At 41.6% G+C, this 17841-nt stretch overlaps 2 protein-coding genes across 3 annotated transcripts in view; both read right to left on the bottom strand.

The window, feature by feature from the left end:
* Positions 1-4382, bottom strand: part of fbln1 (fibulin 1) — a 29556-nt gene extending 25174 nt beyond the window's left edge. Inside the window, exons 1-2 of one of the 2 annotated variants that reach the window (XM_046394447.1) lie at positions 4086-4382; positions 444-546 (exon numbers count right to left, since the gene is read on the bottom strand). In XM_046394447.1, coding sequence (XP_046250403.1) covers positions 444-546; positions 4086-4140 — 158 coding nt within the window. In that variant the 5' untranslated portion in view covers positions 4141-4382. The remainder of the gene's footprint in view (positions 1-443; positions 547-4085) is intronic. The other variant, XM_046394449.1, reaches the window with a different exon arrangement.
* Positions 4383-6707: 2325 nt separating this feature from the next.
* On the bottom strand, positions 6708-17718 carry LOC124062332 (transcription intermediary factor 1-alpha-like). The gene is made up of 18 exons (XM_046395007.1): positions 17104-17718; positions 16760-16878; positions 16416-16563; positions 15694-15826; positions 15168-15284; positions 14785-14899; positions 14423-14569; positions 14136-14250; positions 13167-13543; positions 11395-11526; positions 11205-11310; positions 11051-11108; positions 10773-10905; positions 10142-10479; positions 9754-9883; positions 8781-8855; positions 8146-8301; positions 6708-8041 (listed from the first exon to the last, which is right to left on the bottom strand). Exons 1-18 carry the CDS (start codon positions 17381-17383, stop codon positions 7856-7858), a joined length of 2865 nt encoding a protein of 954 aa, XP_046250963.1. The 5' UTR covers positions 17384-17718; the 3' UTR covers positions 6708-7855.
* Positions 17719-17841: the final 123 nt, after the last annotated feature.

Below are 17841 nucleotides of genomic sequence, written 5' to 3'. Positions count from 1 at the left end.
GATCACTTAGGGTGGCTACGGTAAATGTGTTTGCCATCAGTGTTCACAGCAGCAGATCTTGCTGGCTTATGGGCACTGAACCTGTGGCAGCACACCTTCTAGGGTTACCAGCAGACCTGTGATTATCCCATCACTATTAGTGTTTCCTGCTCTCACGTGAAGTGAATAATGTGCCTGGAGATTTATGGGAGTAAGGTAAGGCAATCTCATATTAAGGTCCTGCAGACATTTCCCCCATACAAGGCACAGAATCCCTTTGGGCCAATACTGCAGGAGCTTCTGTGGTGCAGACCGAAAACGTAAGATTGTGACAAAGGGTATAGCAGTCAATGACTCGTAAATCTGAAAAAGCTCCAGGCAAGCCTTCCAACTAGCCTTCTGAAGCTTTATGGGGTATAGACTGGCGTTCAGTGAGAGCAAAGTGGTACATAACGCCTGCTTACCTGCATGTGGTCGACTCAGAGATGAGAGGGAGGGAAGCACAGTCTTCATTATCATTTCCACGCTTCTGGCCATCTTTACAGCAGTCCTCCATCGAGATCGGTCCTGCTCCGACGGGCATTAAGTGAAAAAATACACAAGGGAACAGGTGAAAAGGTGCTAAACCTGTGCGCTATCACAGGCTACAGTGAGGGGACCCACACCTACATAACTACTGTAGGTGATGTAGTCGACCCCAGGTCTGCACTTAACAAACCTGCCTGCGTGCACACAAGGGGATTAACACACTCATATCGAGACTGGTACCTTCAAGCTGTTCATTATGAGCAAAATATATTAAATTGCACAGTAACACTTTTGACTATACTTATTATTCCTCTGACACACATCTTCTTTTGGAAACAGTGAAACAAGCTGATTGATGCATGGTTTTTGCTGATTAAGTGGGTAATGATGATCAAAATTGGATATCTAACCCAAACCAAAAAGGATATTGCTATTGTTCCCCCAGACAAGTTACTGAAAAAAAAAAAAAAAAAAAAAAAAAAGCACAAATAAAATTCAAAATCTGTCTGGCAAATTAAACTGCCAGTTGGCCCTTTTCTGTGCCAAAGACAAAGAATGATGGATATGTTGTTGCAGACGCAAGAGAGGCTTTTTGACTGGACAATAACCAAGTCTGTGGTGATCTGGCTGTTTATTCACGTGGATTAGAGAGTGTGGAATGCCTCAACTCTGTAAACAATCAGCCGTCGCAATCACATCAAGTGCATTCATTCCCCTGTGGTTTGTGTGATCTGCCAAATGTGAAATAGCTCTGGCAGATTCGCTTTTCTCTGACTTCTTCTTTTTATTTTATTTATTTATTTGTTTTTGTCTTTTTGGTGTTTTGTTTTTTTTGTTTTTTTTTTTGCTTTAGGCTCAAACCAGGATAAGTGTACTAAATTGTTATTAACAATGAGTCCCCCAAGAGAAAGGAAAAGAGCAAACAAACTCGCTCTGAAATAAATTGTGTTGATCCACTGTAATACAATACGAGTTGTTGCTGGTTAGTGACTGTATGCTCTGAATCACAGGCGAGAGTGATTGTGAAATGCGCTGAACAAATCCATCTGTTTGAGACACAGCGTCTCGCCGTGAGACGTCTGGTAAGAATCAGCAACTTCAGATAATAAGTTAGATTAGGTACGGAGGACAAGTATCTGGAATAGTAGTCCTCGGTTTTATAGATTTGCTGCTTTCTCCCAGAGGAGCAGGAGGAATTTTATTATAACCACTAAATCAAAGCTGAAGCACAAGCAGGAATAATCATCATCACAGACAGCCCTCTGCATTGATGAACTTTGTAACAACGCGTGTAAGCGTCCCAATTAAACTCTTGATTTCTGTGATGAGTTTGCAGGCCTTTGCTGTATAAACCCAGCACAGCCCAGAACTGAGTATGACAAAATATAACAGAGACCAACATTTTATTTAAACTGACACAGGCTATGTGGTTTTCCTGAGGAAAGCGAGTCATTTCTCCAGTGTAGGATACAGGAAAACAAAGCATAGAATTAAAAAAATTATAACCACTGCTACTACATGAAGGATGATTAACCTGGCAGAAAGGGCTGAATATGGACAGAGGATTTATTACTAGGCAGCCACATTAGCTGACTCACTACTGACTTCTGGAAGTCTGGCACATGCCACAATCCTCTGGCCAATAAACCTTGTAGCAGCTGGATGAAATGAGATGGCATTTTAAACGCTTTTCACATGGGCCTACCAAGCAGGCCCTAAAGTCTCCCTCTCTGTCTCTGAATGTCAAAGACCTCTATCTGTCTGCACAGTAAGACCCAGATGTTCCAGCGAGACTACAACAAAATATTTTACTGACTAAAATGTTACAGTATGGACATAAAAGTTCCATTAATGCCTCATATAAAGGTGTTAATGAGCAACAATCAGATATAGTCTTCCAAGTTTTCTTGTTTTTGATCATTACCAGTAACTGACAACCTCTTGCCAAAACACCCTATTTGCAGTGAAACTGAAAAGGCATCCAGGAGCACCTTTCCAGATTCCACTCTAACTGTACAATAAAAATCTTAAAACCTTTCTCTCCAAAGACGCTTTATTTATATTTTAGATGACATGAACAGTCAGTCTGTTCTATAGATTTCTCCCCACAGTAGCTCTCTGCTGATAACCAACTCCAATCCAATATGCATCAGAGAGTCATTCCAGCTGCCACCACTGTCTGCTGCTCTGCAGATCCAAATTGAAAGACCAGAAGGGCCTTTAACTTAACTGTGTGGTGCTTTTTTATCAAAAGAGGCAAACCAGGCACAGCTACGCTTCTGGATGCAGTCTCCTGCGGTCCTCTGTCTCCGTGATGCATTGTCTGTCTGGGGAGGACTGATTTCCATCTTGGATGGTGGTGCTGGTTATGAGGGCCATTCTGTCTTGGCAGAGCAGCACATGGCTTGCCTGCGTCTAGACGCCTCATGTAAACAAGTCTTAATGAGCCCACTGGTGGAGCTCCGCCCAGGCACAGACATCGCAGCAGCAGTGTGTGTGCATCTCTTTCACAGGCTGCACTCAAGGCTTTTATTTTGAATATTCTGTAAGTCTTACTGACATAAAAGGCTTACTGCACAAGAGCCAGATGTTTTTCACTGTATGTATCTCTGTCTATGTTAAACATTAAAACATTAATGCCATATTCACACTTCAAACAGGTTCTTACATAACACATAGGGGTACTTCTGTGTGCTTTTGTCAAATAACTGGTTGAGCTGACGGGTGAATTTTACTCCAACCTGACCTGTGACACAGCTCCTTACAGAGCAAAGTGGCCCTGCTGACTGTGAAAATTGCCCCATGTGTGACCAGGGGACCATGAACATTTTGATATGGCTCATCCCACGCCTGGATGACCCAGCTGTGGGCTCTCAACTATAAATCACACCCCTCTGTCTAGGTCGTTCTGTCCTGGTGAGACACTGGTCGTTCTGACTTTGCACCACAACATACCAAGGCACTTGGCCTTTGACATGCAGGGCAGAAAGTAAGAAACCAGAGCAGTGAGAACCCTTACTCACAACTTTGGTGAAACTGCATTTTAACATTTCTCATGTCATGGGACATCTGTGTGAGTCCAGCTGAAGTTATAAACGAAATGTAATGAATGAAAGAAAGAGTTAGACGCACAGTTCACTTTTTGATTTGACGATTTCAAGTACCTGAGAGTTTAGAGCTACCAGAAATTGCTTCATATACTTCATATCATTACCTGCATTGTAAGATTTATTACAGGGGTATAGGGAAAGTGGGAAATTTTAACTCCAGCTACATTTCAAGACAGACCTGCAACACTTTGAAGCAGCCAGTTCTGTAAACTGTGCTTTCATCACATGCCCCAACTAGTCCAATGGCAAATGAATCGCCTCCCCGGATCTCACTCTTTGTCTATTACCAGTTTGATTCTAACTGTAAGTATCTGCAAATATGCGTGTCGAAAGTGATCTCGCTACATATTATTCACACACATATCAGTACCATAAACCAGTGCCACCCACCGGCCTACCCTAATTAAAAGTCGTCACGTAGTGGTGATCTACTACAGCCCCCCAGTTTCTCACTGAAGTGTAACTTACCTTGGGCAAAGAGAACTCCGAAGAGGGAGCACAGCAGCACTACACACGGACCCATTGAATGAAAAACGAGCTGAAAACTTGAAAAAATGAAGGTGTCCGAAAAGCTTCGAGCTCTGACCGATCTTGGTTACTCTGCAGGATGTGTGAATAAACCGCAGTGTTCCTTTACAACAAGCCAGACTGAACCCCGAGGATGTGATGGAGTTGAGTGAGTCGCAGTTGCAGCGTGACTGGAGGAATGAGCGTCTAATTATGGCACCGTGAGGGGCGGGCTGGGGCCGCAGACACCGACTTAATGCTAATCAAATGAACGTCATTGGACGTGAGCTCATCTGCAGTCTATTTCAATTAAAAATATATATTTGTCTATGGGGACTTGCATAGTTGTTATAATACCGAGATGCGACTTTACACTGTAATTTATTTCTCTAATCTGTCAAGAATGTTGCCTACCTTTCCAAAAAAGTTTGAAATGATTGATGCATTTGAGCGTGCTGGAAAGCGTAAGACCTGAAATACTACCTTGGGGTGATGTGGGCTGCCATATTTTTTATTCCCTACAGCAGGGATTGCAAGTGTCTTCAGGCTACTGTGCCTGAGGTGTAAGGTATGCATGCACGCATAAAAATTGTCTTCCCATCAATGGCGAAGTAGACCTTTTCTCTCTGTGACTAATGGCTGTACTGATTACTCAACATCTGGAGCCGATTTTGGGGTATTTTAAGAATCTGCTGTGGCTCAGTCCCGACTGTATAAGCTTTGTAACCTTTTGGAAATCTCGCTCAGAGGAAATATGGGGGATCAAAACATTATTTTTGTTTACTGACACTGTCTGTAGATAACTATATGTATTCACTGCTACCTTGGAGCCTGCTGCACCTGAAAGAAGTTGATTAGAAACTGGCTCTCTGCTGTTGCATCTCCCCTTATACTTTAACCCCCACTGATACTGTATTAAAGGTCCCTGCAGACCTACTGCTGAGCCTATTTTTCTCTTTCTTTAGTTACTAAAATTCACAGCTGAACCAAAGGAAATAAGGAGTTTTCCCTCAAAGTTAATGAATTAGGGCTTTTGTAACGGTGCCACAGATGTGGGCTCACCATCAGCCAAAGAGATCATGAACTGTGAGAGGGAGCTGGGTATAAACAAGCCACACACGTGCATGCATGCACGTACACACACACACACACACACACAGACACACAAGTCTACCACAGCTGGCAAGAAGAGGAGAAATAATTGCTAGCCTGCATTATAAACATTTTGTACCAACTAAGGCCCTCTGCAAATTCAATCAGTCTACTGACTCTGGGCATGGTGACAAGAGAGAGGTTAAATGATCTTCTAATCAGAGCCATATGTCTCCACCACCAGTCTAGCCAGTCTGGAAACATCACCAAGGACTTGATATCAGGACACCGCAGGCATACAGGAAAACCCACAACTATATGGCATGTTATAAATGGGTAACGATGCTATTTAAGTGTAGTGTGTGACAAGTCTAGTGCCGTGCTTACTCACTTCTGACTATTATACACTGTTGACAGTGTTTTGAATCTTTTAGCCAATTAAAATACATTCTATACATTTATGAAAGTTATTTGGACATTCCACACAGCCACTTATCTCCATTTACTATGCGGTATATATAATTTTCACCTGCTTTGAAAAGTGGCAGTGGAGATTTAAGTTTCACATCCATCTATGCTATTTATCTTCCTTGGTCGGGAAGCTTTTTCAATATTGGTCTGAAGGATTCAGTTAAAACTACACTGGTGTAAAAAGTCTGCAGACAACCCTGCTTGAGCGAGTAATCCATCAAAGTGAACATGTTTTATATTTATGTATTGTATAACGCATAAAATATTTTTTTCTAAAGTCTGTTCTTACATTCTGCCACACCACAGTACCAACAACACTACATGGCTCTGGAAACCAGATTTGAACTGTGCAATAGGATCTCTAGGTTCAAAGTAAAATGTTGCAGTTAAGTATGTGGCAAACACCTTTGTAATGTAACAGCTATCACAACAACAGAGCACCCCTTTACTGCTGACCTGCTTGTAATCTTATCTTAGTGTAATGCAGCAAAGAGATAATAGACCTTTTCCAGGCCATATGGCCCAATGAAGAAGAGCAGAGAGCCAGACCAGTGCCAGGCTCCAAGCCTGGCTGCCAAGAGCACAGTGAACATCTTAGGATATTTTCCCTCGCCTGCTCGCCTCCAGAAACTACCAACCCTCGTCACCGCCATTCTACATTTGGATTTTAACAAGGAGTAGCAAAATGAATTGACCTTCTAGTTCACAGGTGGAGGAAATTGGACTGCATTCAAACAGTGTTAATCTTGTTGCAGGGGGTGCAGTACAGTTCCTTTGAAGCTCAACAAAGCTTGTCTTGCCACATCTGTGTCAATCAGCAGAAAGCCACTAACACAGGCAGGCAGTCATTGGGCTGCCCTGTGGGGCCCAGAGAACTTGTCCATTGTTAGTCAGCACAAACGTAGAAACTCTTCAAAGGAGAATGCGGCTTTGCTTAACTATAAAGTGTAAACTGTAATAAAGGTAGTAATACTTACAAGTAGTATTATTTTTATGTATGACATTATTGACTCCATTAATGTGCAGTTACTGGGTGCAGGAGGAGTATCGTGTTTTATTGTACCCTGAAAACAGGTTGCAGGTTGGCTTGCATGCAAGCAGGTTTATGGCTACAGTAAAGGGTCTGGCTCTTATAATGGTGAGTGTATTGAAGACATGTTGAGCCTCACAAAACATTTGCTTAGCTCTTCACAATAACATAATTTTTTAAAATAAACATAAATAAATAAATAAAATTACACATAACATTGACATTCTTAACATTAAATCTGTAGCTGTGCCCTGTGTTATAAAGACTGAAGATTGGATCAAGCAGACATATTTTGTGACAACTGAACATCTTCATCAATTTGTCTTTTTATCAAACAGTTTTGATTCCTGAGACGTTTTCATTTTACTGGCCTCAACACATCTGATTCCACATAAGAAAGACAACAAACTTTAAAACTCATGAATATCGTCCTTCCTCTGATCACTGCTATATTTACACATGGAGAGCGAAACAGGAAAAACACACCAGACCCGACCATACCATCTGTTAGCTCGGTGGTGATGAGCTGTGAGCAAAACTCATCACGTGTTAAGAGCAAATGGTTAACTTGAGTTGGTAACTTAGCCAAAACAAAAGACTGCTTACAATAATCAGCTTTACCCTGTAAACACCCAGATGTGCAGCATGTACGTACTGTTTTCATGAAGGTCTAAATCTCCAAGGTTTAGTCAGAGTGAATACAATCGCTGTAATGCAGTTTAGTCCAGAAAATATAACTAACTTGGTGCCCTGCATCACAGCTGTATGTTTGTAATACAATTTAATCATAAACATATAAAACATTTTTGCTGATCTGAAGGTAATTATGCATCATAGATGTCTGTAATAAAGTGTATATTAGCTGGTGCTGGCAGAGTTGACCCCAGGTAGAAGGTAAACACTGTGGTATGCAAACATTGCATGTTCTTGCTGATCTTGATTTTTTTTTTTTTTTGCACATTTTTAAACAAACACCCATCTTCATCAAACCTGTCAAGCTGTTTTGCTGTGAAGCTGCAGAAATGTTTAGTGGCACTAAGAATCTTCACCAGAATTTCCACTGGCATGTTGGTGAGTAGATAATTTCATTTTTGGGTGAACTGTTCCTTTAATAAGATTCATGTACGATACAAACGCCTCACGTATGCTGCAGCTTTACAGGCTGGGATATATTGTCATCAGATGAGAGTTCAGAGTCAGAATGGGCAGCAGGGTTTATCTCCACTTTGATTTCTGGAAAGGTCTGGTCAGGGAAGATGATCCTCAGATGCTCTTCAAACAGCTCTTTAAGCTTCCTGCCAGCCATGATGACCTCTGTGTCTTCCTGCAATGCAGCAAGGGGGAGGGCATAACGTCTTGTTACAAGGTGACATGATAATGAACAGTGCTGAGAAAAAGTGCTTTTGCAAACAAAGCTTTCTACATTACCTCACCGAGGACTAAACAGTTCCTAAAGACGAGCCTGACGTCTGATACAAACTCTGCAGGGTTTTGGTAGTACGGACTCTGCTTAGCCTCCAGTCTTTTTTTCACAGTGGAAAGAGTCATTGGTCCATTTGTGGTCAGCCTGTTATTAGCATGTACCTACAGTATTTAGAAAGGAAGAGATAATCAAGCAACAAAACTTAAAGGAAAGATGTTGAAATGATGATTAATATCTCATATTTATAAACTAATACATGAAAACATTGTGCACAAGAGGTTATAGATTTTCGCCTCATGTTTTATGTGAAGGTTTATAAGCATAATGTATATGAAGTTTATAATGATCACTATGGTTAAGTGTTGCACGCAAATATATTGATGTGTGTACAGTTTTTAGTCTTTAGTCAATTATTAGTAATTGTTAACGTTCACCCACTCTGTGCATGAACAAAATACGCCAGGTTCTGTGTCAGCATGACAAATTCTTGTATATTTGCACCTGATTAAAGTAGCTCTGCCTCAGACTCTCTGTCTTTACTGATAAACACTAAATACTACACATCATTAAAATTACTGTTACAGTAACTCCATATGACAGTAATCCTGTGAACTTTTCACCTGTAGTCAGCCACACTCACCGAGGGGGATCCGGGCTCTTGAAAGTATGAACTCAGGTCACTGCAAAACAAGTGCAGCAACAGCCTCTCACACTTCTGCAGCGGCAGAAAAACACATTAATTTAACACACCTCAACCGAGAAACCACATACAGCTCAAATAAACCTGACACAAGTAGCATAGTAGTGAGATTTGCATCTCACTTATCTGATGCTGATCTACTTTGTGTCATCTGTAACACTTAGAGCTTTTCAAACATTGCATTAAAAAGAGAAAATGCACAGTTTCAGTATATCTAATATTTTCTTCAATATTACTATTATTAGATGTTCTTGTACAGCACAACACAGTTGCTGGACAATAATAAAAACTATAAACTTTGAAAACCACTTTGCTGTCCATCCAGATCCTACATATGTTCCAAACATTTGCTAAAATATTTTGTTTGTTTGTTTTTAGCAAACTTAATTACAAATTACACCACTCAATCGGGAAGATGAAGATGTGAGTTTGTCCAGGTAGTCAATGTGTGAGCTTCAAATCCGAGGGATTCTGTCCAATTAAGGAACAGGAGGAGCAGGATGTTGCTTTGTGTGCCAACTATCACATGCAAACACTAACAAGCTCCAAAAGAATCAGAGTGGATGAAACTACAGACTTTCAGATGTGCCGGGTTAAGGTGTGTCCTATCAAAAAGAAAAATTTAGGCATTGACAATGCTCATATTATCATAATCCTATCATAATGACATGTCTGTGCACCTATGAATATTTTGAATTGCCCTGCTTGGGATGAATAAATTTATAGAGCTGAACTGAAATTGAATTGAATGAAATGATAGGCCTTGTTCACTGCTGTTTTCACTGCTAACCAGAAAAGCAAAACATTCAACTTAACTTTGTGCCAATCTAACCATTTCTTACTATAATAACTATAATTCTATGATCTTTATTGTGCCCAAATTTTTGTTGTCATTTAAAAAAAGAGCACTGACTCGCTTATCCTCAGTGGGAAATCCTCCTTCAGAATCTGGCTCCTTCTTTACTGTTTTGGCTTCAGGTTCGCTTTCATACTCCATCTCAGGCATTAACAGATCTCGGCAGAAAGAGCAAAACCATTCCCCACTGAAAAGAGACAGTCCAGACACTTAACACTAAAGCCAGTAAGTAGGCGCATACATTAACAAGTGTATAAAGCTGCTGTCAGATGAAAACCTCAACAGCCTCATTCTCAAAAAGTGAAGGATCTTTTTTCATCCCACAGAGGACCATAATTCCTCGATTCTAGAAGAAACATGAAAATTAGATTAAAAAAAAAAACCATGAGTTATGAGGTTTCCATCTGAGACCAGTGATAAATAAACTTCTCTTGACAGAGCTTGCCTGGGAGATTTGTGGAGAGTTGGAACATGGCACCAAAGGTGAAAAACCTTGGGACAATTAACGCAGCACAACAGCTCTCCCCCAGTCTCACACACAGCACACAAGACTTCATTAAAATCTTCCAGCAGAGCTCGGCGCTGTTCTCCTCCCAGTGAACGGATGTGATCAGGATCATTAGCGTTACTCTGGTTCTGTGGACTGCTTGGAGAGTGTGAAAAGGTGTGTGGTTTGTCGTCTATGCTTTGAAGAGTTGGGACTTTGTTCCCCTCATCATGGGTGCTGATTTGGGGTTGGTCATCTGTGCTGTCAGGGAGGTTGGCTCTTTGGTTGGTTTGTACCTGAAGTCCCCAAACACAGAGAGTGTAATAAATTGACTCAGCTTTGGACTCAAAGCTGTGCTGTACTGATGTCAGATGCCCTTCTTCTTAAACAGAGGTTTAGAAAATCTAGCTGACTGAGCAGTGCTGTGTGTTGTGATCAAAACTACTAACTAGTAAGCTGCAATTTCCCTTCAGATTCACACTAAAAATGCAGCCTTGCTACAGAAAAATATGTGAATCCACCTAAATTCATATCCACAGTATATATGGAATAGTCAATGGATTTCCATTATAATTTATTGTTTCCTTACGTAGTTACTGTCATTGTCTGGCTCATCTTTGATGACTATGATGGGCCCTGGTGACAACCTCCGTCTTTTCTTGACAGCTGGGCCCACTTCTGCACTAGTCTGGTGTGTTTCTGGAGCTTTCAGGCAAACAGTCCTTGGAAGCAAAGCAAAAACCAATTAGATGTTACAAAACCAATTAGACATCACAAAGTGGCTTGTCTTATGTGAAGGCAGTACTGTTCAGAGCTACACAACATTTAAAGAAGGACATAGAGAATCTGTATGTGTAGTCTCCTTACCCTGGTTTCTCCTCCTGCGATACAGCAGCGTACTCTGCTGAATGCTGCTGTCCTTGCACTTGAGAGAAATTAAAATCTGTGTTTACCTTTTTCAAGAATACACCAATACATGCAGTCTGTGAAAATACAAATCACACTGATGGCACTAACATACCATTTCTGTGTGGCAAAGAAGAGGGCATGGTCAGGGGATAGCTGGGTTTCAGCATATATACTGGACCACCTGTTACACTCTTCCTGTTCAGATACGTGGGCTCAATCTAAACACACCATTACATGTTGTTTACTACACTGTAAATATAATGTACATTAATTAGTTTACATTAATGGAAGAAGTTACTTGCCGCGTGTTGGGACTGAGGCGAACTGATGCCACCATTGATGGGCAGTGTCATATTGGTGAACACAGGTGAAGAGGAAAATACATCTACAGGTTTGGATTGGTAACTGGAGCTGCTCTCAGTTCCACTCTGAGGCTACAAATGGCAGAAAGAGAAACAGAAGGATGGTAGATATGCTGCCACCATCTTTGTGCTACATTCCTTTTAGTGTCTACAGGCATTTGAGGTGGAGATGAAAGGGTGATCTTTCAACACTCTGTCGTCAGCTGTGTGGGTTAACATCCACTGGCAACAACCAGAACAGAGAGGAGTAAACCATAAACGAAACACTCCAGGCTGTTCCAGGCTGACGTGTCTGAGATGTGTTTTCGGTCTGTTGTAGTCTTGCAGGTGTAGCTAATCTTTCACCTGCTACAAGAGCCATACGAACATATACTTAAAAGTGATATATTTTAGTTGATGTGCAGGTTTCATCCCTTCCCTGTGTGCCTCTGCTCAGCCTGCCTGCCTGCCTGTGTGTAGCTCACACAGATGTGTCATCTCTTTATGACAGACAGGGAGATGGAAACAGTGAGCTTGTTCACTATGTTTTTATAGAGTCTTGACCTCACACTGTTCTTGGCTGGGGGCTACACAGTGTTGCACAAAGGCTCATGCTCTGAAGTCTTCCAACACAGCAAAATACCATGAAAGTTATGAAATACTGGTGGATATAGACACCACCACACTTTCAGAGGCTCCTAAGTGATAAAAGAAATCACTTTTGCAATGAATGTGTCAGTTGTTTTTTTATGGCATTGCTGCATGTTATATCTTTAAACTTTGTTTGGCCATATTACTTCAAATATTCATAATTTGAATATTTTCAGGGACATTAATGCCAACCACTTTCTGAGATTTGAAATGGCACTGTTTTTGCAAACCTTTCAGAAAGCCATTAGTTTTAATTTATTTCATTACACTATGAAAATCCACTTGCAAATTTTTGAAACTTGCCTCATCATGTCAGCTTTTCAGTTCAACTAAATTATTTGACTATTCAACTCTGCAAAGTTACTTTTCTAAATGAATCTGCACTTACAGCTACACTACAGAGAATAACACTAAGATAAGTCAACAAAAATGAAATAAGACCTGCTGTACACTTAAAATTACAGACATGCCAGGTCGGCTGTGCCATAGTGGAATATGAAGAAAAACAACAGCTACCAGTACCCAGAACACAAAACCTCATACAGCATGAATACAGCACATTTTGAAAAATACTCAGTACACAGTATCATTAAGTATATGATCTGTAGTAAAAGAGGGGGAAAATATATTTCTTTACTTTGTTAAACATATCAAAGTTCATCATACAGCTATAACAGCTTGTTCACATCAGTATGATGCAACTTATGTGTGCACATCACACTCCAGCACTGTCCTGTGAATGAGCCTATACTTAAGAGCTGGAGCCAAAACACCCTTTGCAGTAGACTAAACAACTTGGGTGACAAGATATTATCAACTCTTTCTTATGGAATCTTGAGTCCATCCTCTGTCACATGTTGGTTGTTGTTGCACTGCAGACTTAGCTGTTTTATTTTATGATTCTCAGTCATCAGCTTGCCCGAAACTAAAATCTATTTTGACAAGGAAAGACATAAATTGCCCAGGATGTGAAGGCTGTCAGCTCTATTTAGGACAATGCCATCTACTGTCAGTGCTTGTTAAGAGGGCCTGTCAGTCAAACAGACACAAGTGCACACTCACACACAGAAATGCACACTAACCTGGGGCGTAAACCCAGGGCTTGGTAAGCTGCTAGTTGGGCTGACATGGCTGGGAGGAGGGACCATGAACCTGCGGCCTGGCTGGGGAGGCATACTGTGGGAGAGAGAGCCTCCTTGCAGGGGCCCTCCAATAGTTCGCTGCAGTCGAACACTCTGGTACCATGCCCACGATGGAGGAGGTGGTTGAGGCTGCCAGGGGGTCGGTGGGGTTAGCTTGTCAACCTGCATCTGGAGCTGAGCCAGAGTGCTGTGGGGCCCTCCCACAGCAAAGCTGTGGGGTGAGCCTGAGGGGACCTGCCCAGGCTGGGAGAGACGATGAGGAATGCCCTGAAAACCACCCAGCTGGTGGCCTGGTACACTCTCCACTACTAAAGAGCCTATGGGAACATGCACACAGAGACAGGAAAAGCATAAAAAGTAGGGATGAAAAATACACCATACAGACAAAACATGTGCACAAAACTGTGGCAAAAAGAGGGTTTGGGCAGGAACAAGTAGAAAGTTTGGGAAGCTTTGGGGAAATGAAAAAAAGAAAAATTACAAAGCAGACAGAAAGACAACATCTGAGGTCAAGTTTTACTACACTGAGCATACAAAATACTATCGCATTCGCACAAGATCCAAATGTTTGATTAATTTTTTGTTAATCAGAGTGCTCAGTTTAAGATAGACAAGTAAGGAGCGATATTTGGCATGAAGACAGTGGTGGCAAGCTATGGAAATACATCAGCTATATTCCATCTTAGGTCCATCTCCCAGTAAGTTATATACATAATGACATTGGTCTTTATCTTGTGCCAGGAGACTGACCAGTTCAACAGTGTCTTTAAAATGTGCTTATAATACAGCACAGTAAATTCTGGCTTGGTTATAAAGGTCAGGCCAACTACTAAAATAGAAAAATGACTAAAAGAAATCTGTTTCAGGTTTGAGATTAGCTTCAATATTAGAGACATTTATTTGTCTTACCCAGATCAACATTCGAGGCCCAATAAGAGGACTGACACTGGAAGCGCACAGTGCTGCGCGGGACAAATGAGGTACTACATTTTGCCCGCAGGAGGTTTCCAATCTGAAACAGAATCTGCAACAGAAGGGATGTTATTAATAATTGTTAGAAAAGGACACTTGAGTATTACAAAAGGCATATGTTCCTACTTCATCACACCCAAGACCAGGCTCCTAACCAGGCTGAGCTGAGTTTTATGTCAGGAAAACAAGACTGTGATGAGTATAGATGATCAGACGAGCCTTACCAAACGTTTACAGCACAACAGGGCCGTGCTTCCTTTCCTGGCCGTGGCCCATTTTATAAAGTTAATGACATGATCCAGGTGTCTGGATAGATAGCCGATGTCCTCCTGTTGTTTTCGTAATACACTCTCATGATCCTTTGTTACAACCTGGAAAACATGAATAAGTGAACATCTGCAGTATTCAAACAGCTTGAGGGTATGCACTCTGGGCCTCCGGGTAAAACCATCAACCGAGACTGCAAGCAAGTAATGTTCTCACGGACTCAACACCACAGCAAGCTACAGGTCTACAGCATGAGGTGAAAGAAATAAATAACATTGTTTTCTTATATTTGTAATCTATTCAAAATATTTTGTCATACCTCAAGCTGATTCATTAGCATCTTGCCCTTCTTGTTTATCTCAAGAATCAAACTGCAGACAGATTTCTTTATTTCGCTGTGAACGGATGAACGGTTCTGATCAACTTGAAGGAGTCTGAAAAACAAACACAATAAGAAAAACAAGATGTAATTAGATAAATCAGATGCAAAATAAATCAAAACATATTTCAAAGCATATTTTGCAGACAATGTTTTCACTGGAGACAGGCGTGGTTTTATCCTTAAACAGTTGTTCTTATTTATGGGGACATGGAAGAGCAAAAGGTGCCTTTTTTCCCTCTAAACAAACAACGGGTGCCTTCAACTTTTGTTTGCATTTCGCATTCTTGGCATACAGTGTGTAATTCTGTGGATTTACATACCCATTGTTTATGGAGCTTGATACCTCTTCAATCAGTTTCTTTTTCTCCTGCAGCTGATGCGTCATGCTCTCGATGTGCTGTCTGTGGTATTTATAAGCATCTTCAAGAAACTGGTAACTAATCCAAAGAACATTAGGTCAGCGGATACAATAGAAAAGTAAACAGTGATTACACAGTGTTAGTGCTCTACTACTGTAATTTAATCCTCTTGTTTCCCTCAACTGGGTGATATGGATGATGAGTTGTACAGAAAACTAACAGTGGCACTTGCATAGAGTGCACAATAACAATACAGTTGTAATCAGTATCATGATAACCATAAGATATTTTTTATATCAAAATGTACATCACCATATGGATTTTTATGCAAAATCAGTTTTCAGATAGTAACGTTTCTGTTAAATCAAATCACATTTAACTGCAGTGCTGTTAAGTGTAATGTCAAACAATACTCAAATTTATACACGGGCGTAATTTATACACGTGTATGATTTAATTAGACAGTGCTATATTGTAAACAGTGTACTTGTGATCCTTGTGCTTGACTAGCTGGCAGTCACGACAGGTTAGGAGGTCACAGGTCTCACAGAACAGCTTCAGTGGCTCTTGTTTGTGGATGTCGCAGAACATCGGCCTCGGAGCCGAGATGCCCTGGCCCTCTGAAAAACAAAAGCTTAGTTTGGCCCTTGAGCTAATGCTTATGGTAACGCTTGCAGCAGCTGTTGGTGATTTCACTGGGTGTAATGGAGAAGGACTTAAATATAAACCATTAAATGCAAGTGCAAGCACAGGAGTATATTTTCAGGGTACAGGCTAATACGTTGTTCAGGGATGAGCAGCTTTACAGAACTATATGGCGACTAGCTTCCAGTCTAACATTTGATGCCCTAAGTAAGACTTTTGCCTTTTCTTCTTATGAAACTACACATCTCAATGTTTTAATTTCATCTGAAGCTCGCTGCATCATTTAGCATAGTGAGAAGATTTGATTTTTTCACACGCTACCACACATTTGCTTTATTACTGAGCTAGAGGAGAGATTTCCGTGTAAAAATGTATATTTTGTGGAAAGCAATGTTTCAGTTGTACCATCTTTGACAGACAAATGTTTGATGCATCCTTAAATCTACTGCATTGGAAAACAAAAAAATTGTATACTGAACTGAGAGCAGCACTGATCCCACTATAGCTCCTTCCTTTGTCATGGAAACACCACAAGTTATTTGCAAAGAAAAGGGATTAGCATACCTTGTGATGCTTCTGCTTTCTGTCTGATGGTGTGGTCTCTGGTGAATTTGACTCTTTGGTGGGCCTCCACACAGGTGGCACAGAGGTACTCAACGCAGTTCACACAAAACCCAGCCGCTTCAGTGTTGTCATCACAGGTCATACAGAGCTACAGGCAGAGGAGACAGGCATCAGAGGCTGGTAGGTACACAGGTAACAAGAGCCGGAGCTGTCGGAGAGGTGTACTGCTTGATCAAATGAAATTAGATCTAATCTGAAAAATGATGTGAGGAATATTCCAGCCATTACAGTAAATACCAGAAACAAGGCTGCCCCCATTCGGTAATGCATTCTCATTCTCTCACCTGGACTGCCCGCTCCACTGTGCTGCTTGGAGCCTCAACTGAGTCCTTCACAAAGACGTTTTCCATCACATCTACCTCCACACACTCCTGCCTACACACCGGACAGCGGATCACATTCACTGGGACGAAAGAGAATCACACATGTTGGTCTACATCAGTGACACTAGACTCATATTTGTGACAAATGACATCAGTTAATCATAGTGAAAAGGCAACCAGTGTGCGTAAAATGTTCGTCCTTAAACGCATCAGTCCTATAGAGCCACAACGAATTTTCATTGTCTTGTATGGAAGGGGAGACGATAATCGACCCACGGTCATTGTTTGTAAACAAAGTGACTCACGTGGTTTGGTCGCCGTGTCAACCTGGGAGTTTGGCGGCTCCGTCATGGCCAAATTCCTTGAGGGCGTTGGCAAACATTTCTTGCAAAAAGAGTGCAGACATGGCAGAAGCCTGGGCTCACGACTGTGAAAGTTTAGATGGCAAACGGGACAAGTGTCCAGGTAATTTTGGCAGGTTACGCCGGACTTTTTCTCTGGCAAAGGAATGCTCTCAGCTTCGTTCTCAACGATGATGACAGCAGCATCTCCCGCCGTCTCTCGTTTTTCAGTGCGTCCATCCATTTGCTGCACTTTTATCCTTATGGGCTTGTGATTTCTCTGTGTGTACAATCCGCACAGGTGTCCAGACCAGGCACAGGAGTCGTTTTACCCGAGAAGAGCATCTTCTCACACCTGCATGTTCCTCTTCACTCTCACGCAGTTCATCCTTCTTCAAACAGGACGCGGTTTAATAATAGCTCGTGTTAATATTTCTGCTCACATGTTACGTCTTCACAAAACGCCAGCAAATCGACCCGAGGACAAACCCAGCACAAAGGACAAACAATGCAATTCCTCAGCGTGAAGGTGTCGCACACTCGCGTGCCGCAGATGTTGCTCAAATTGCACCGCACGCGCTCGTTGCGGCACGAGAGGGGTGGGGTCAAGCAGTGCGCGTTCTGATAAGACGGATACTGACGGGAGTGATTGACAGGGGCGTAGCTCAACATCCACTCTCGATTGAGTTTCATTTGGCACTT

This window comes from Scatophagus argus, chromosome 7 (assembly GCF_020382885.2).
Source record: "Scatophagus argus isolate fScaArg1 chromosome 7, fScaArg1.pri, whole genome shotgun sequence".
NCBI lineage: Eukaryota > Metazoa > Chordata > Actinopteri > Scatophagidae > Scatophagus > Scatophagus argus.
The sequence above is the reverse complement of the archived record's forward strand: the minus strand, read 5'-3'. Positions and strand labels throughout refer to the sequence as shown.

Excerpts from the sequence above, each read along its gene's own strand:
- LOC124062332 (XM_046395007.1), bottom strand. The coding sequence starts at position 17,383 with ATGGATGGACGCACTGAAAAACGAGAGACGGCGGGAGATGCTGCTGTC. Across the intron at positions 11,109-11,204 it reads TTCTTTGCCACACAGAAATG|TGCAAGGACAGCAGCATTCA; the intron begins GTATGTTAGTGC and ends ATTTCTCTCAAG. Across the intron at positions 9,884-10,141 it reads ACTCTCCACAAATCTCCCAG|TGGGGAATGGTTTTGCTCTT; the intron begins GCAAGCTCTGTC and ends GTCTCTTTTCAG.